This window comes from Rana temporaria, chromosome 1 (assembly GCF_905171775.1).
Source record: "Rana temporaria chromosome 1, aRanTem1.1, whole genome shotgun sequence".
In the NCBI taxonomy this organism is placed as follows: Eukaryota; Metazoa; Chordata; class Amphibia; order Anura; family Ranidae; genus Rana; species Rana temporaria.
The window spans coordinates 530643790-530664595 of NC_053489.1; the positions used below are offsets into that span (position 1 = coordinate 530643790).

The 20806-nt window shown below is 44.4% G+C and overlaps 1 protein-coding gene across 2 annotated transcripts in view; it reads right to left on the reverse strand.

Moving 5' to 3' along the window:
• The window catches only part of MAP9 (microtubule associated protein 9), a 116722-nt gene extending 104727 nt beyond the window's left edge, over positions 1–11995 (reverse strand). Inside the window, exons 1-4 of one of the 2 annotated variants that reach the window (XM_040332136.1) lie at positions 11878–11995; positions 6583–6731; positions 4237–4333; positions 47–346 (exon numbers count right to left, since the gene is read on the reverse strand). In XM_040332136.1, the coding sequence (XP_040188070.1) occupies positions 47–346; positions 4237–4333; positions 6583–6663 (478 nt within the window). In that variant the 5' untranslated portion in view covers positions 6664–6731; positions 11878–11995. Of the gene's footprint in view, positions 1–46; positions 347–4236; positions 4334–6582; positions 6732–11872 lie in introns of both variants that reach the window. The other variant, XM_040332127.1, reaches the window with a different exon arrangement.
• Positions 11996–20806: the final 8811 nt, after the last annotated feature.

Genomic DNA, 20806 nt, shown 5'->3' on the forward strand with positions numbered 1-20806 from the left:
TTATGATTTTTCATTATTTAAAACAATATCTTAAGAAAACTCTTACGTGATGGTGACCGTTTCATCCTGGACTCTCGTGGCTTTGGAGTGGGTTTCTGGTCTTTTGCTATGAGACGTCCATTTCCCATATCACCAAAGATTGGCGATTTTGGCGGAGTACGTTCATTGCCTTCATAGTCTAGCGCCTTGGTTTCCTGCCTCCGAGTTTTCAGGAAAGACACTTTGTTATTTGATTTCTTATCATTATCATCATCATCATCGTCATCTGAGAAGTGAAAATCATGGAACGACCTCCGTGATTCTGGTTTGATTGCTTTTGTTTCATTGAAAGAGTCATCTAAACTGTCTAGGAAAATAAAAAATGTAAGAGATTATCAAGTAGCATATCAATGTGGAAAAATAAAACCACACAAATGGTACAAGCACTAAAAGAAAGATCTGTGTAACAGTAAAATGTTTCCTTTATTTTGGTAGTGTTAGAAAATTAAAAGGAAGAATCTTGCTGGTATTTAAAGCTATAGTAAACTGTTTTGTTTAATATACACACACATCCTTTATTATATATATATTATATATACACACACACACCTGCAAGGCAATGTCATAATGTGCTAGTATGCATACTAGCACATTATGTGAAACTTACCTTAGAACAAAGCCCTCCAGCGGCACGTCGTCACCGCTGAAGGTACTTCCACCTTCACCCGATCTTCCTTCCAGGTTCGCGGCTCCGACCACTCACACGCATGCAAGCGGGAGCCGCTGTTTATGTCACAGGACTCTGAAGGATCGGCACGGGTATGCCATTCCTTCAGAGCACAATGCGCAGGTGATATCACTGGCTGCATTTACAGTAAATATCTCCTAAATGGTGCATGTTTAGGGGATATTTACAGTACCTATAGGTAAGCCTTATTATAGGCTTACCTATAGGTAAAATTCATGCATGGGAGTTATATGAAATTATAGAAGGAATGAAATGATCCAGATTGCCAGAGACAACAGGAGAATATAAAGTAGACACCTCCTTTCTCCACAACTAATCCACACATACACAGGTAAAATAAATATGGCATTATCTAAATTCAACTCAAATTCACAGTACTGTTAATGGCAAGCAACAACAAGCCCCCTATGTGATAATGTGATATCATGAGCAGGTGGCAAGTCCTCTTTATGGAGACATCAGGGGTCTGTAAGACCTCCAATATCTCCCCTGCCCACCACTGCATCTAATCAAACATGTGGTTGACTGGCTGCATCCTCAGCTACAGCAGCTGTTACCCTAAAAGTGTCGTAATACATGGCGCTTCAGAGTTTGATCTGAAGACATCCCCTTAGGACGAAACATGTAAGGCTGACTGACACAAGTATGCTATGAGCCGCTGAGTTTTTATATTCTTTGATGCCTATTTTACCTGTCTGTTTGTAAGTACCATACAATAAATTGCTTACTGGTTTTACCTACAGGCTTCACTATTGCCATTTCCTCTCTGCATTTTATGACCACATATCTGTTGATGAACGCAATGTGTGCTTTTGGACCTCCGTAACATCTGAGATCTCATTCCATCGCTGTTGCTGCCTGTGGACTACCATCTTCACCTGCACACTCTGTTGGAAGTGCAATTGACACTGACCTGCACGTTATTTGATCACATGCCCATAACAATATTATTTCTGGTAAGCGGATTGTTCGCACGGTGGTGTGGAGTGTTTTTTCCGTGTTTTGCACACTGAAACTTCGGTGGAGGTTCTACATCTTCAATTCTATTGATGAACATATATAATATATGGACTTTATTTACACACAGTTTATTTGAATATACACTTTGTGGACTTTTATCACATATATTGTTTATTTGGATTAATTTTCCATCTTATCTTTGAGCGCTGCACTATTGATCACATTGTTTTTGTTTGCTTATCTACAAACTGTGCTAGCAGCTTTGCACTTTTTTTACTTTTCAGTTAGCGCAGATATTTGTTCACCCGTAATATTCTGTATTAGTTGACCACCCTCACGGATTCTGACAGGCAGCAGAAGACATGTCCCATAATCCTGTGTGGCTGTACAGTCATAAGCATTAGCATAATAGTAAGGTGAGCAGGTGTAAGCAGCATGTCACCTGCGATTTCACTTTTTAACCCCGAGAGTGCTTCAGTAAACTGAAGGAACTTTTTACAGTTAATCTTTTGTGTGTGTTCTATTATAAATAAAAAGCACAATGACAGGATTAGCTGCAAAAGCAGTCTAGTGGCTATTATTCTTTCTTTAGTAAAAAATATTCTATACTATTAAACAGGGAAATTCGGGGATACAGCAGATTCGAGGAGGAGTGGCGCCCCCTCCCTGGATCTGATGAGTTTGCAAGAGATCAGGTAATTACAGCAGCCAGAGTTGCTTTTTAATTTTTTAGAAAAAGCTGGGGATTGAAGTTTCTTTTAAGCCCAAGCTGAGGTTGGACATTAAAAATAAATAAATAAATAACCATTTTGCACATAATGGATATGTATGGAAAAGCACTCTTGATTCCCTTAAACTGATTCCTAAGTGCTAGCTCTTAGGCCTCGTACACACGGACGGACTGTCCGATGAAAACAGTCCGGCGGACCCTTTTCATCGGACATGTCCGCTGCTGGATTTTTGTCTGATGGTTGGACACACCATCAAACCAAAATCCCCGCGTACAGGATACGCGGTGACGTGGCCGCGCCGATGACGCGGCGACGTACGCGACCCTGGAAGGTCAATGCTTCCACGCATGCGTCGAATCACTGACGCATGCAAGGGCTTTCGGCCGAGCGGACATGTCCGGTAAGTCGTACAGACGACCGAACATGTCCGACGGACAGGCTTCCAGCGGACATGTTTCTTAGCATACTAAGAAACATTTGTCCGCTGGAAACCTGTCCGATCCGCCGGAAAATTGTCCGGTCGGACGTACACACGACCGAACATGTCTGCTGAAACTGGTCTGAGGACCAGTTTTCGCAGACATGTTCGGTCGTGTGTATGAGGCCTTAAGTACAGTAACTAATTGCAACCAATTAGGATTCAGGATGTTGAAGTCAAACCAGTACAGGATAAATTCTGAGTGGTTACTATTTATTGTAATGCAATACATAGCAACTATGAATAAATGCAAGCCATTGCATTTAAGAATAAGCATCAAGAATGCTTTTTTTAACCACTTCAGCCCCAGAAGAATTGGCTGCTGCATGACCGGGCTATTTTTTGCAATTCGGCACTGCGTCGCTTTAAATGACAATTGTGCGGTCATGCGACGCTGTACCCATACAAAATAGAGCTTTCTTTTGGTGGTATTTGATCACCTCTGCCGGTTTTTTTTTTTTTGCACTATAAACAAAAAGCGACAATTTTGAAAAAAAAGCAATCTTTTTTACATTTTGCTATAATAAATATCCCCCAAAAAATATATATATATAAAAAAAAAACGTTTTCCTCAGTTTAGGCCGATGTGTTTGGTAAAAAAAAAAAAATAAGCTTATATTGATTGGTGTGCGCAAATTGGGGATAGATTTATGGCATTTTTATTGTTATTATTATTTTTTTTACTAGTAATGGCTGTGATCTGCGATTTTTATCATGACTGCGATGTTGCAGCGGACACATCAGACACTTTTGACACTATTTTGGGACCGTTGTCATTTATACAGAGATCAGTGCTATAAAAATGCACCGATTACTGTGTAAATCACACTGGCAGGGAAGGGGTTAACCAGCAGGGGGTGAGGAAGGGGTTAAGTGTGTTCTAGGGAGTGATTCTAACTGTGAGGGGGCTGGGCTACCAGTGACATGACATTGATCACTGCTCCCGATTACAGGAAGCAGTAGATCACTGTCCTGTCACTAGGCAGAACAGGAATATGCCTTTTTTACATAAGCATCCCCCCGTTCTGCCTCTCCGTGACACGATCGTGGGACACCGGCGGACATCGAGTCCACGGGACCCACGGGCACGGTCACGAAGCCCGCGGCGTGCGTGCTCCCGTTAGGCGGCAGATTCAAAGCAACGTATCTGTACGTTGCTTTGCCTGCCCATGCCATTCTGCCAACGTAAATGTACATTAGGCAGTCGGTTAATAAAACTGCTCATGTAAAATACACTCACAATATTGGTAAGGTTAATAGAATTCCAGCAGCACAGGCAAATTATTTTTCCCCTTATCCAAACTAAATAACTGAAAGGAAATTCTTCTGAATGGACATACCATCACTTTCAAACTCTTCTGAGTAATCGGAACTTTCAGCTTCTTCAATAGCCTTCTGTCGGGAAACTCGAGCATTGACGGCCTTCTTTAGCTCATCCTAAAAAAGAAAATGAGATTGCATGTTAATTTCCATGATAATTAAAGATCTTTCTTTCTCAGCTCTCCAGCAGAGGCAATGCTCAATGACAAAGCAGAATTTTACAACCACCGACACACACATACTGTACAAATATACTCACCAGCCACTTTATTAGGTACACCTTGCTAGTACCGGGTTGGACCCCCCTTTTGCCTTCAGAACTGCCTTAATTCTTCGTTGCAAAGATTCAACAAGGTGTTGGAAACATTCCTCAGAGATTTTAGCCCATATTCACATGATAGCATCACGCAGTCGCTGCAGATTTGTCCGCTGCACATCCATGATGCGAATCTCCAATTCAACCACCTCCCAAAGGTGATCTATTGGATTGAGATCTGGTGACTGTGGAGGCCATTGGAGTACAGTGACCTCATTGTCATGTTCAAGAAACCAGTTCGAGATGATTTGGGCTTTGTGACATGGTGCATTATCCTGCTGGAAGGAGCCATCAGAAGATAGGTACACTGTAGTCATAAAGGGATGGACATGGTCAGCAACAATACTCAGGTAGGCCATGGTGTTTAAAACAATGCTCAATTAGTACTGAGGGGCCCAAAAAGTGTGCCAAGGAAATACCCCCCACACCAATTTACCACCACCACCTGCCTGAGCTGTTGATACAATGCAGGATGGATCCATGCTTTCATGTTGCTTATGCCAAATTCTGACCCTACCATCTGAATGCCGCAGCTGACTCATCAGACCAGGCAACATTTTTCCAATCTTCTATTGTCCAGTTTGGGTGAGCCTGTGCGAATTGCAGCCTCAGATTCCTGTTCTTAGCTGGCAGGAGTGGCACCCAGTGTGGTCTTCTGCTGCTGTAGCCCCTCTGCTTCAAGTTTCGATGTGTTGTGCGTTCAGAGATGGTATTCTGAATACCTTGGTTGTAACGAGTGGCAATTTGAGATACTGTTGCCTTTCTATCATCTCAAACCAGTCTGCCCATTCTCCTCTGACATCAACAAGACATTTTCCTCCAAACAACTGCCGCTTGCCGGATATTTTCTCTTATTCAGACCATTCTCTGTAAACCCGAGAGATGGTTGTGCATGAAAATCCCAGTAGATCAGTTTTTAAAATGCGTACACCAGCTCGTCTGGCACCAACAACCATGCCTCGTTCAAAGTCACTTAAATCCCTTTTCTTCTCCATTCTGATGTTCAGTTTGAACTTCATCTAGTATGCCCGGATTCACAGACACTGGCGCATATTTATGCCGCCGTAGCATATCTCCTTTACGCTACGCCGAAGCAGCGCAGAGAGGCAAAAACGTAATTCACAAAGCCAGTGCTTCCAAATCTGCGCTGGGTTTCCAAGGCGTAAGTGGAAGTGGGCGTGAGCCATGCAAATGAGGCGCGACCCCATGCAAATGATGGGCCGAGCGCCAGACAGATATGTATTGCCAACTGTGCATGTGCTGCCCCGTGGGCGCAACTCAGTGCGCAGGCTCACAATCACATCGGAACAACTGCCTAATATACGTCGGATCACTGCCTACGGTGTGAACGTAACCTACGCCTAGTCATATTCACGTCCTTGTGTTCCCTGGTGCAGCCCTTTGCATGGATGCTGCTGAGTTACACCTCCTTTATGGGGCATAACTTTACGCCGGACGTATGACTTTACGCGCACTGCGTCGGACGGACGTACGTTCGTGAATCGGCGTATCTCCCTCATTTGCATATGTGAATAGAAAATCAATGGGAGCGCCAAATACGTCCAGCGTAAATATGTGCCCACTCTACGCCGGCGTAGGCAAGTTACGTTGGTCGGATGAAGCCTATTTTCAGGCGTATCTCAGTTTCTGAGTCCGGTGCATAGATACGATGGCGCATATTTGCACTTACGCGGCGTATCTCGAGATACATCGGAGCAAGTGCTTTGTGAATTCAGGCCGTAGTCTTCACCATGTTCTAGAAGCCTAAATGCATCGAGTTGCTGCCATGTGGTCGGCTGATTATCAATTTGTGTTACCAAGCAATTGAACAGGTGTACCTAATAAAGTGGCCGGTGAGTGTATGTTCCCAAAATGAAATATACTCTACCTAGCACTGACATGGACATCAAGTTCCACTCATAGTATGCACAAAAAGGTGATTTTGGAGGTATCAGAGTTTGAGAAACACTTGCAGTATTTGATAAAGTAGCATTCCACATACATTTTTGCTTCAAATTTTTACAGGATAGTAAAAAAGGAAGAAACTCACCTGGAATGAAGTTCTTTTTGTTGTCTTGGGACTCTTTGTGTACGCCAGGAAAGTGGTGAAGTTCTCCTCGTCTTTATCCATTCTGGTAAATGGAATATGTACTTTACTCCTTTACTCAATCTCTTTTTTCTTCATTGGACGTGGTGGTACTGTAAAAAAAAAATGATACAAAATCTAAAGTGGCAGTTACATACCAGTTCTGATACAGTGACATACGTGGCCTGGGTTCTCTCTATACTCTGCAGAAGCTTTAAGCTTCACTGACCCCCACCACCCTGGAAAAGGAGAACTTTCTCATGAAAAGGGACATTTTCTTCTATTCGGAGAAAAGATTCTCTGCTGCTCTACTATGGTGAGGGCAGAAGAGGGTCACAGATCTCTTACAGGGTCCGCTTGTTGTGTCAAAAATGTATATGCAAAATATCTACCGTACTAAAATATATACATTTTCAATTTTTTTTAAGACCTGCCCATTACAAATAAAAGGAAAAATGCAAAAAAAAAAAAAAAAAAAAAACAACTATACAAAACAAAAGTCGTACTGTCTTTTTTATATCTTCTTAACCCTACTTCACCTCCGTGAAATAACACCGTCCATGGGTCTTTTTTTATTTTATTTTTTGTAATCTCTTCTACGAACTCCAAGATCTTCTCCCAGTATGTCTTTACTTTGGGACACTCCCACTTGTACTGTCTTTTTAATGCAAATGTATAGACATTCTTCCACAAGCTCAATATTATCAAGCTTGTACATGTGCAAGCTCTGATTTTGCTCAGAGTGCCTGGAGTACAGCTATTGCTAGCTCTGACAAAAGATCAACCACTCTGCCCACCACCACCACCTGTCCATCTATTGTCCATTCAAAGTATACTTTATATTTTGAAAATGGGTTTACATAATACAAAGTACTCTGTGATTGGACAGAAAGAGAGAAAGGGCAAAAGACTTCACAGCTCTTGTGAGGAGACTTAAAAATCCAGTATTGAAGAGCTGAAAGTATAGTGGCACTCCCGACATTCTTTAACCACTTGCTTACTGGGCACATATACCCCCTTCCTGCCCAGGCGAAATTTCAGCTTGCGGCACTGCGTCGCTTTAACTGACAATTGCGTGGTCGTGCGACGTGGCTCCCAAAAAAAAGTCTCCGCATTCACACAATTCCGATTCCGGGATCTCCCGCACTGCACTATTTTATTCTGACAGTGCAGACTTCCCCATGTCAGAATACACTAATCAGTGCTGCACCCACTGACTGCAGCGGCTGATCAAATGCTGGTTTTCCTGTAGGACAGGTCGGCGGAAATCAGTATAACGATCAGCTTCTGGTGAATATAGAGGGCTCCATAAAGAACAGGCCACATTTTGATACATGTACCGTACCCAGCATAAGTCTATGAGGTGACATACACCTTGCTGGACTTAAAGGATAAGTTTACTTTTCCAGAAAAAAAAAAATACAGTTAAAAAATGTGTCTATTATTTGTATCCTTGCAGGCGCCTGGAGAGCATTGCATTTGTGGATCAGGAGGTGTAATGTTAGACTTCTACAGACAAGCCATGCAGCTTTCTGCCTGTACCTTCTCTCGGGCTGGCTGTTGAAAGCGGCAGGGCTTGTGAATGAACTATGAGAGCGCTCATCAGTGCCCTCGCAGTTTATTCAAAACTACAAGCCATCAGCTGCAGTGGCTGACAGTACTTGTAGTTCATTAATTCACAGAAAACTGAATGAATGACGTAGCTGTGTGGGTAGAGCCCCGCATGACTGAGCCCAATTACAGGTGGAACATGCAGCAAAAGCGGTACTCGCTCAATCAACATGGACTAGTTGTAGTCCTCATGCTGCTAGCATTAGTAAATAAATAGCAATGTACACCACATTTACTCCTGCCTGCATGCCTGAGCTAAGGGCAGATGGATTCCAGGAAGTAAATGCTACATGAATTATCTGCCTTTACTCAAGATGGCCACTGACAGAAATGCTAGGGGAGTTTCAAAGTAATTTCTCAACAAAATAAAGTATGTAGACATGGATGGATGAGCACGTTTGCTTTGAATATTACAAATGAATTAAATAGCGTTTTGTGGTGCTCAGATACAGTATAGCCCCACTTTAAAGTGTAACTAAACCCCCCCAGTTGGCATGGACATCCATCAATCCTATCTTGCCTCCTCGGGTATGCCTTCTCTCTCTCCTGCAATCAAGCAGGAATTGGAGGAGCCTATCACGGTTGAGGAATTGGGGGTGGCCTTGGCCCACTCTAAGCCCAAGAAGGCCCCCGGCCCGGACGGGCTTACCCCGAGCTATTATAAAGCATTTTTTGAGACCCTTTCTCGACCATTGGTCTTGGCACTGAACTCGGTCACGAAGGGGGAGTCCTTCCTGATTGATACATTGCGGGCTTACATCTCTCTTATTCCAAAGGAAGAGAAGGATCCGTTGCGCTGCGGGAACTACCGCCCGATAGCGCTCTTGAACACGGATCTGAAGTTATTCGCAAAAATTCTGGCCAATAGGTTACTCCCACATATCCCGAATCTTGTACACAGAGATGAAGCAGGTTTTGTACCCCTCCGTGAATCGCAAGACAACACCATCCGGGTATTAAAGTGTAACTAAAGGAAAGACTTTTTTTTTTGGATAGACTGGAGATGGACTAGAACACCTGTCAAGTTTTTTTTTTGTTTGCTGCCTGTACGCATTAGGGAGATACATCCCCACTATTTGTTCTGTTTACCATTATCATGCCAAGTGAAAGTAAAAGAAAATCCCCAATTTTGGGCTGACATCAGAAAGGAAGTGAAGGGAAATCTCCCAATCGGGACACAGATCACAACAAAAAACTGACAGGGGTTATAACCCTGCCTTCATCTATCCAAAGTTAAAAAAAAGTTTTGCCTTAAGTTATACTTTAAAGCAGGGGTCTCAAACTGGCAGCCCTCCAGCTGTTGCGAAACGACAGTCCCATGAGGCATTGCCAGGCTGACAGTTACAAGTATGACTCCCACAGGCAGAGGCATGATGGGACTTGTAGTTTTGCAACAGCAGGAGGCCCGTTAGCTTGAGACCCCTTCTTTATAAGCTGGCACACCAGTTCTCCTTTACACTATTGTCTGATTGATGTGAAAAGACTGATGTAGTGTAAGAGCCGTTTCACACTGGGGCGACTCGTCAGGCGGCTCAGCCACCTGATGAGTCGCGTCCCATTCTATGCAATAGAACCGTTCTAATAGGAGTGACGCAAGTCGCTCCGACTTAGAAAAAGGTTCTTGTACGACTTTGGGGTGGCTCGGGGCGATTTGCATTGACTTCTATACAGAAGTCATTTTGCTAATCGCCTCTGAAGTCGTCTTCAGGACGACTTGCAGAGGCGCCCCCGAAGTCGTGCTGCTGCAGTGTGAACCGACTCTAACACTTTTGTAAGTATGTTTTTATGTCAGCATTTATAAAAAAAACAAACAGAGGGAAAACAAAAGCTGGTCATAGATGGATTGAAATTTGGTTCAGCAGGGACCGGCTAAATATGGATCCATGTGTGGAAGTCCCTGTTTCACAGAAGTTTTTGTTTGGATCGACTTTTGTTGAATGGGCATTTTGGAAAATCTTTCTTGATCAGTGTACTCTGATAGCTGAGAGTCCTTGTGGGGAGGGTTCCTCTAGAACAGGGATCTCCAAACTACGGCCCTCCAGCTGTTGCGGAACTACACATCCTATGAGGCATTGTAAAACTCTGACATTCACAGACATGACTACTAGGCATGATGGGAATTGTAGTTCCTGAACAACTGGAGGGCCGTAGATTGGAGCCTCCTGCTCTAGAGCAGTGATGGTGAACCTTGGCACCCCCAGATGTTTTGGAACTACATTTCCCATGATGCTCATTCACTCTGCAGTGTACATGAGCATTATGGGAAATGTAGTTCCAAAACATCTGGGGTGCGAAAGTTCGCCATCACTGCTCTAGTGTCTATACACATCGCTTGCATGGATAGGGCAATCTGTTAATTTCTTTTTGTTCAGCCCCTTGCTGGCTATCTATGGCCAACAAGCGGTCCACCCAGTGGACTCCGCTTTGCTTAGCGAGGGATCGCTTCGCTGAGCAGGCGGATGACAGGTCCGTCTCCGCTCACTGTGCAGAGACGGACCTGTCAGAGCCCCGCTCTCCTCTATGGGGAGATCGGATTAAAATTAGACCGCCTGTGCCTTTTTATCCGATTCGATCCTCCAGACAGATGGAAAATAGGATCCCCATCTATCTTGATTTCACGTACAGGATTGGATCTGACATCCGATGCTCCATAGGAGAGAATGAAGGGTTCGATCAGGTCTGCTTGAAAAACTGGACAGGCGGACCTGATTGGAGAGCCGGTGAGAAAGGGGCCTTTGGAAAAAGAGGGACAGATAGATCAGGCTGCACAACGGGGGCAGTTTTGAGCTCTGTTTTGGTATAATGGCACCGATGGAGGACCAGGAATCTTTAGGCTCGGGGGGGCATATACAACCGAGTGGCCTTTGGACTTCTGCCTGCTAAAGTGTGCCATGATGCCGCAGTGATTGGTGGGCATCGCCTCGCCAGTGTCCCTCATCGGTGAAAGGTGGGTGCTCCTATAGGACAAGGTGCCACACACTGTCACATCTTCCAGCATTAGCTTTCTCTACATTTGATCACATGACATCTCTAAGCTGCAAATTAAGTCCTTACTAGAAGTCTTTCTTGTGTGAGAGGCTGTGACCACAGGTCTGGATAGGAAGCAGGGAGATAAATACTGCCCATTGAGTCTCACTGATTGTGCATGTGGTGACGGTGTTTAAATGGCGGGGGTCCCACTAAGACAAGGGTGCTCAACTTGTGGCCCTCCAGCTGTTGCAGAACTACAAGTGCCATCATGCCTCTGCCTTTGGGAGTCATGCTTGTAACTGTCAGCCTTGCAATGCCTCATGGGAATTGTAGTTTTGCAACAGCTGGATGGCCACAAGTTGAGCACCCATGCACTAACCCTGCCCCTACCCCCAGCAATTCCTGGGATGGTGCCATGTGTTGCATGTCCTAGCACTGGTGAGGTTGTGTGAAGTGGGGGGTCTACACAGACTGTCCTGAAATGAATGTCCATGTATGAGCACTAAGTACACCCCGTACATAGGTGTCCCCTGTCATTGGGGTGACTGAGATCCCCTGACGTGCGTTCGGTGGGGGTAGAACCCCAGCACAGGCTCTGGGCGCACACTTCTTAGATCTCCCCGCACCCACCTCCACATTTCCACACAGAGACACTTCCCTTTTCTCCCCATACCTCACCCTCCTCCGTGTACCCAGCTGTCTCCTTTCCGGTGCACCGGGCTCGATCCTATACACACAGAAGACCAAAGACTCGAGAAGCGGCTTTGGTTGCTAAGCGACCACGTATACGTACGTAAAACACGTCAGTCGTGCGTCTTGGGAGAAGCGATGAAGAAAGTGACGTCAGGGGCGGTATCGTCCGTGTGAGTCGTCCTGCACACACACTCAGGAGGATGTATACACCATGAGGGAGGAGGAGGAGGATGGAGTACACACTGCACAGGACTTCTGTGAAACTGTACATAACGTGGTTACCTTTACACACACATATATATATATATATATATATATATATATATATATATATATATATATATATATATGAAAATATTTTGTCTGGCCAACAAGTGGTTCATGTGCCATGCTTTTGTGTCCTGAAACACGGTTGGCTTTTTTTCCTTTAACCACTTTACAACCGGGCCTATTTTGGCACGTCTCTCCATGTAAAAATCAAATTTTTTTTGCTAGAAAATTAATCAGAACCCCCAAACATTATATATATATATATATATATATATATATATATATATATATATATATATTTTTTAGCAGACACCCTAGGGACTAAAATGGTGGTCATTGCAACTTTTTTTCTCGCACGATATTTGCGCAATAAATTTTCAAAAACCGGTTTCATGAATAAAAAAATAACAAAACAGTAAAGTTAGCCCAATTTTTTTGTATAATGTGAAAGATGATGTTACGCCAAGTAAATAGATACCTAACATGTCACACTTTAAAATTGCGCACACTCAAGGAATGGCGCCAAACTTCGGTACTTAAAAATCTCCAGATGCTTTAACATTTTTTACAGGTTACTATTTTCGAGTTACAGAAGAGGTCTAGTGCTAGAATTGTTGCACACGCTCTAACGCACGCGACGATACCTCACATGTGGGGTTTGAACGACGTTTACATATGTGGGCGGGACTTGCATGCGTGTTCGCTTCTGCGCGCAAGCTACCGGGGACAGGGGCGTTTTAAATTTTTTTTTTTTTTTAATTTTAGTTTTATTTTACTTAATTTTTTTTTATTTTTACACTTTTTTTTAAAAATTTTTTATCACTTTTATTCCTATTACAAGGAATGTAAACATCCCTTGTAATAGGAATCACTGTGACAGGTCCTCTTTATGGAGAGATGTGGGGTCAATAAGACCCCGCATCTCTCCTCCAGGCTTACAAGCAAGAAATTGTGAAAACAAATTCACCGCTCTCAGGCCGACAGCCGCGATTGCGGCTTTGTTTACTTCCGGGTAACGGGCGTGACGTCATAACGTCGCGCCCGGGCCTCCGACGGTCATAGAGATGACTGGTGACCATCTGGTCACCAGTCATCTCTATGCTTCCCAGCCATCACCTGCCGATTCACTCTCCGGGCCCCCGATGGCACGGGAGAGCCCGGAGAACACCGGATGGCGGCGGGAGGGGGGGAGTCCCCTCCTGCTGCCTATAAGAACGATCAAGCAGCAGAACTGCCGCTTTGATCGTTCTTATCGTACAGAGAATTGGCGGCTGAAGACCGTGATATCTGAATGATGCCTGTAGCTGCACCCATCATTCAGATATCACCGCACAAAGTCGAGGACATCCTCGGTTGTCAAGAGGTTAATGTAATGACTCTTGCATGGCTATTGCATTCGCATATGCAACGACAGTGTTTGGTATATTGGAAATGGCTAATGAAATCGTGGCTCAGGGGCTAAGTCCACGCCCCACAATATATAAGGCTGCTGCTTACACGGCGCCCATCAGGGCCGATCCTAGGGTCACAGGCGCCTGGGTGCATAAATATTTCTGGTGCCCCCCACATGGGCGTGGGCATTTTACTAACTCCTTTCCTTTACAAATGTTTCTATGGCAATGACTCACCCACAGAAATGCTCCCCCATTAAGTCTTTATTACCCTTTATTACATGATCTCTTGACAATAAACCAAAATACAGGAAGAGAAGCAGAGTACTTTATTGGAACCTGGAGGGGGGCCTCTCTGATGAACACAGAGAGGGCTTCTGTTAGAGAGTCTGTTAGAAAGACCCCCAGACATACTGCAGACATTATACAGGAGATGGTCAGAGAGTGCAGACGTGGTACAGGAAATGATCAGAGACTGCAAACATGGTACAGGAGACGGTCAGAGACTGCAGACATGGTACAGGAGATGATCAGAGACTGCAGACATGATATAGGAGATGGTCAGAGACTGCAGACATGGTGCAGGAGATGATCAGAGACTGCAGACATGATACAGGAGATGGTCAGAGACTGCAGACATGGTACAGGAGATGATCAGAGACTGCAGACATGATACAGGAGATGGTCAGAGACTGCAGACATGATATAGGAGATAGTCAGAGACTGCAGACATGGTGCAGGAGATGATCAGAGACTGCAGACATGATACAGGAGATGGTCAGAGACTGCAGACATAGTATAGGAGATGGTCAGAGACTGCAGACATAGTATAGGAGATGGTCAGAGACTGCAGACATAGTATAGGAGATGGTCCATTAGACCCCATTCACACTGGAGGCATTTTTCAGGCGCTTTAGCGTTTAAAATGTAAAAAGCCTCATCTGCAATCCCAGTGTGAGAGCCCAAGTGCTGGCAGGACGTCAAAAAAATTCCTGCAGGTAGCTTCTTTGAGGCACGTTTGTGTGTGTATAAACCGCTTCTAAAGCACCCCTGCCCAGTGAAATCAATGGTTAGTGCCTGCAAAGCGCCTCGGCAGTGGCACTTTGAACCCTTTAGTTGGCCGCTAGTGGGGGTCAAAAGTACCTCTAAAATTACGGTAAAGCGCCGCTAAAACTAGCGGTGCTTTGCTGCTGACGCCCCCGCATTGTCAGTGTGAAAGGACTTTTAGTACATCTCATGATACATCACATCTGTAGATGCACTACTGAGGTGCAGGAAGGGACAGGAGCTGTGTATCCTATGCAATCTATCATGCCATAAAACATCTAGAGCAGGGGCAGCCCAGAGCATGTGGGGATTCTGGGAATGCCATCCTCCAGCACACTGAACACTGTGACTCACCCTGGTTCTCTCTGCAGCCCGAGATAAAGATGGGAGGGGGAGGCATTCCAAGTTGGTAGAGAGCGTGTGGGATCCCAGACTCCCAGTGTGAGGAATTCATTCCTGCACATCAGCACTCAGCAGCCACTGAAAACTATAACCCTTGTGTCAGGAAGAGGAGCGGTCCCTCCCCCGAACACTGCCAGAAGGGGGGGAGAACTCTGGCACTTCGGCGCCCCCACCTCTGCAGGCGCCTGGGTGCAAATCACCCTGCCTAGGATCGGCCCTGGCGCCCGTATATAGTGAAAAAAATGGGAATTGGGAAGGTAGTGTAACGTGCAGTCAGTCAGTGTAGTAGTATACAGTTAAGAGTATATAGTACAGTACAGTATGCGTATGACCATAGATTAATGGAGACTGCCGTTGCTGATCTCTCCTTCTGCGAATCTCACTTCTTTGACTATCATCTTGATTCTAAAGTTTCAGAGCTGTGATAACGAATTATAAAAAAAATTGATGCACATTCACAGCATGAGTGTTCTGTATTCCAAAAGTTTTATAAGCAGACACAGCCAGGCATCTAGTATTTTTCATAAGGATGACAGTAATCTTGGTTCCCATACTTTTCATAAAACAGACTTCTAAGAGGTTTAGTATTTATACAAGGGTGCCATCTAGTGGAATATATTGTGTATGACACCCAATGAGAAATCAAAAAAATCTCTTCTTGCAAACACAATAGAACTTGAAAATATATTAGGGCTGTTACTGATTAAAATGTTTGTGTTCAATTAATCGTTTTTTTTTTTTTGAATAGACTAATTTCGATTGATTATAACACACTTACAGATCCAACTACTTGTAGCTGATCTCCTTGCATTGCAACTCTGCATTAGTCAGTGGTAAATGTGGTATACACTATATACAATCACCCGACACTAGTTAGTTTCCACAATCAATGACTTAACTTCACAGTTCACACAAATGTGTTTTAACCACTTGCTTACTGGGCACATAAACCCCCTTCGCTCCCAGGCGAAATTTCAGCTTCCGGCACTGCGCCGCTTTAACTGACAATTGCGCGGTCGTGCGACGTGGCTCCCGAACAAAATTGGCATCCTTTTTCCCCCACAAATAGAGCTTTATTTTGGTGGTATTTGATCACCTCTGCGGTTTTTATTTTTTGCGATATAAACAAAAAAAGAACGACAATTTAAAAATATATATATATATATATATATTTTTTTTTTATTTGTTGCTATAATAAATATCCCAATTTTTTTTAAAAAAACTATTTTTTTTCTCAGTTAAGGCCGATACGATTAAAAAAAAAAAAAATCACAATAAGCGACTGGTTTCCGCAAAAGTTATAGTGCCTACGAAATGGGGGATAGATTTATGTTTTTTTTTTTTTACTAGTAATGGCGGCGATTTGCGATTTTTTTGTCAGGGCTGCGATATTGCGACGGACGTATCGGACACTTTTGACACAATTTTGGGACCATTCACATTTATACAGCGATCAGTGCTATAAAAATGCACTAATTACTGTATAAATGTGACTGGCAGTGAAGGGGTTAACACTAGGGGGTGAGGAAGGGGTTAAATGTATTCCCTACATAGTGTTCTTACTGTGTGGGAGGAGGGGGGTGACTGGGGGAGGTGACCGATGCTGTGTCCCTATGTAAAGGGACACAGATCTGTCTCCTCTCTCCCTGACAGCACGTGGAGCTCTGTGTTTACACACAGAGCTCCACGTCCTGCTGTGTTCCAGACGAGTCGCCAGGCACTCGCATCGGCTCCCGAGCGATGCGCCGGCACGTTGTTTCCCCCGCTGCGCGCCCCCAGCGGCGCGCACAGAGAACAACAACAGCAGGACGTCTATGGACGTCCACCCGGCACTTGAGAGCCGCGCTGTGGACGTCTTTCGACCATAGTGAGTGAGTGAGTGAGTGAGAAACTTATATAGCGCAACAAATGCGAACTTAATCGCGAACTTAATCGCCTCAAGGCGCTTGGCATCCAGAGTTGTACAGGTCTTTCCTAAAAACCCGATGGTTTTTCTCCAAGCGGATGGTCGTGGGTAGAGCATTCCAGAGCCGTGGTTCTTGGACCGAGAATCTACGTTCTCCCTTAGATTTGTAGTGAGATTTGGGGATTTGGAGAAGGTTTTGGTTGGTTGATCGGAGCACGCGCTTGGTGACGTAGGGTTTTATTTTCTCGCTTAAATATTGAGGAGCTTTACCCTGTGTACATTTGTGGGTGAGGCAGAGTGTCTTGAATGTCATCCGGTCCTGTACGGGCAGCCAGTGGAGGGACCTCAAGGCCGGGGAGATTGGTTCCCACGGCTTTTTACCAGTTACCAGTCTGGCTGCCGTGTTTTGGACGACTTGTAGACGTGAAATCTGGTATTTTGGTAGTCCTAAATAGAGTGAATTTGCGTAGTCGAGTCGTGAGTTGATGATTGTTCCAACCACTACTGCTGTGTCCTCTTCCGGGATGAAGGGGATGAGTCTACGTAGCATGCGGAGCAGATGATGAGAACCGCTGACGACTGATCCTATTTGTGCATCCATCGTCATGTCTGCGTCAAAGATGACTCCGAGACTTTTGACTTTATTGCTTGGCGCGATGGTTTGTCCGAGGATGGTGGGTGGTGTCCATGTGGTCCTGGAGATAGATTTCCTATTTGCATGAAGGGTGAGTAGCTCTGTTTTGGATCCGTTGAGTTTGAGGGAGCTTTCCGTCATCCAATTGTAGATCAGTGTAAGACATTTTCCTAGTTCATGAAATTGGTCTTTTTTGTTGGTGATTCGAAGGTACAGCTGCGTGTCGTCCGCATAGGAGTGGTAGCACAGGTCCTGTTTGCTGATGATTTTGAGGAGCGGGCGGATGTAGATGTTGAAGAGTACGGGTGAGAGGGGTGATCCTTGCGGGACTCCGCATGTGATGGTCCGTGTTTCTGATGTGAAATCTCCAAGTTTCACGGTCTGAGTGCGATTTTCTAGGAAAGATGCGAACCACGGTAGGGCCGCGTCAGAGACTCCTGCTACTTCCTTGAGTCGCGTGAGCAATATGTTGTGGTCTACCGTGTTGAAGGCTGCACTAAGGTCCAGCAGCACTAGGAGACAGGATTCTCCGTCATCTGCTGCTTCGAGAGCGTCATCCCATATCTTGAGGAGAGCCGTTTCTGTGCCGTGGCCTGGGCGAAAACCTGATTGTAGGGCATCTAGTAGTTTGTGGTCGTCAAGATGGGGCTGAAGCTGTTGTACTACTGCTTTCTCCATGATCTTGGAGATGGTGTTCAGGCTTGTTACCGGTCTGCGATGGTTTGGGTCTTTAGGGTCGAGGTTGGGCGCGGATCTCAAGTGGTTAAATTCAAACTGTAGCACTGACGTAAGTAATTTTTTCTTATTAAACTTTAAGAAAAACGTAGAAAGTTAGTTTAAGTTTAATTATAAAACGTATCCAGTATATTGACTGTCAGTCACTTTATAGTAGGCAAGTAGGCATCACTTTAGCCAGTCACGCAGACATACCAGAGTGTTTACATTTTCTGGAAGCAGACATGATCACATTTTATTGACAATATACCCTGAAGAACTGAACAGTCTTTCGCACGGAACAGATGTTGCCGATACACAAAGAATTGTCTGCACAAAACTGCTTAGGACAGGAAAACAATGGTTATTTTTGCCCCCTTCCCCTGATGGAGCCTGATGCATCCTCCTGTTCCACAGATGCAAAGGTACCTCAATCCAATGGGTGCCGTTTGCTCGCATTCAGCAGGGTAAGTCTCACTGTCCAGGCTGTCCGGTGACGTCAAGAATTTTGATCGATCAAAAGAATTTTGATCGATCAAAAAAATTAAAGATTAATCGAGGAATTAATCTTTAATTTCCCCCGCCCTAAAATATATACTATATTTGAAGCAGAAAAAAATGGCATATTGAAACAGAAACAGAACTATTGTCAATGATTTTTTTCTAATCCAGCACTGCTTATCCACTTTCAGAAGCCACCCACGCACAGATAAATACACTTTAAACCCTAATGGTGGACATACACGCTTTGATAAATTATTTATTTTTTGATTGCTCTCCTTTAATAGGAATAATCGATCTGTAGATGATAACCCATTCAATCAATATGACACATTTGGGGAAGTGGATTTCAATAGAAAGGATACAATTGTAATAGATCATAAATGCAATCAAATGAATTTCTGTTTCCATCATGTAATCCCATATTCTGATTGTTAACAATAGTAATAGAGTGGGAGCGGTTTAGATCCCTCTGACAAGTCTTTATCACTGCCTGGGTCCCCATTGTGGAGATTTACCCCTAATTTCCTCTGGGGTCAGAAGGACAGGAAGTGATCAGAATCTCTCCCATCGCTACCCATACAGATATAAATAAGGGGATAATGAGCATATACTATACACACGGTCGCCATCTTGAATTGCAGAGTCTCTTTCCAGTAATGAATGCTTTAGGGAACTACTATGATTCCCCCAAATGGTTAAGAGGGAACCCATCCTGAGAGAAATGTGTAGGTGTCCATTGCTGACCATCCTCTGAAAATGCTAGACTCCTGGCTCTGGCTTCCATGCTTTGTTCATCGCTGCATGTTTATTCAGAACTTCTGTTCTTATTTGATCCCAATCAGTAAAAGAGAATGAACCAAAACCAATGGATCAGACTAACAGCCAGGCAACTAGTATATTCAGAAGAATAGACACTGCCCTGACGGGTCAGTATTTGGTGCATTATAAATCCATTAAATCAATCAATCAAATCAATCAAGAAGGAGTCAGCACATTGATTATAAGCACAGCCCCCATCAGATGTGCCCATGAGCTTCCAATCAGTGCCCATCAGCTGCCAATCAGTGCCCCATCAATAATATCTGTCAGTGCCCACCACAGTGCCAATCAGTGCCCATCACAGTGCCAATCAGTGCCCAGCATTAAGCACCTGTCAGTACATCATCACCAGTGCTGCCCATCATTGCCATCTATTGGTGTTCATCGGTCCCACCTGTCAGTGCCGCAGGTCAGTGCCGCCTGTCAATGCCCGTCAGTGCTACCTATCAGTGCCCACCAGTGCTGCATATCACTGATATCTATCAGTGCCCCATCAATTCTACATATCAGTGCCTCCTCATCAGTGCCCATCAGTGAAGGCGAAAACAACATTTTATGACAGAAACAAAGAAAAAAACTGTATATGGGATGGGCTACCTGGGAGAAGAAAGAAATCGCTGTTCCTGATCACTAGGAACAGCAGATCCTTCTCCTCCCATCTAAACAGGGATCTGTCTGTTTACATTGACAGATCCCCGTTCTGGCTCTCTTTCCTGCGGTTATTGCGGCTACCGGCCACATGCATCGGATCTGCCACCGTGCAGCAGCCACGCATGTGTGCCTGCTATGGCTCTTAAAGGAGCCGACGTACACCAATTGTGATTTGTGGGAACGAGTCGACCTGCTGCAGTATAATGATGGCGGCTGGTCGGCAAGTGGTTAAAGCTTGAGATATTTTTTTTTAAAACCTAACCCTGCTTTAAACTTTCCAACAACTTTATCCTTGACTTGTCTGATGTGTTCTTTGGCCTTCATGATGCTTTTTGTTCACTAAGGATCTCTAAAAACCTCTGAGGGCTTCACAGAACAGTTGTATTTATACTGAGATTAAAGGGTCACTAAAGGAATTTTTTTTTAATCTAAATAGCTTCCTTTACCTTACTGCAGTCCTGGTTTCATGTCCTCATTGTTCGTTTTTGCTTTCATGTTGCTGTAATTCTGCTCTGTTCTGGACACTTCCTGGTTGCCTGTTTCCTGATAACCACAGTACTGGGAGATTTCTCACGG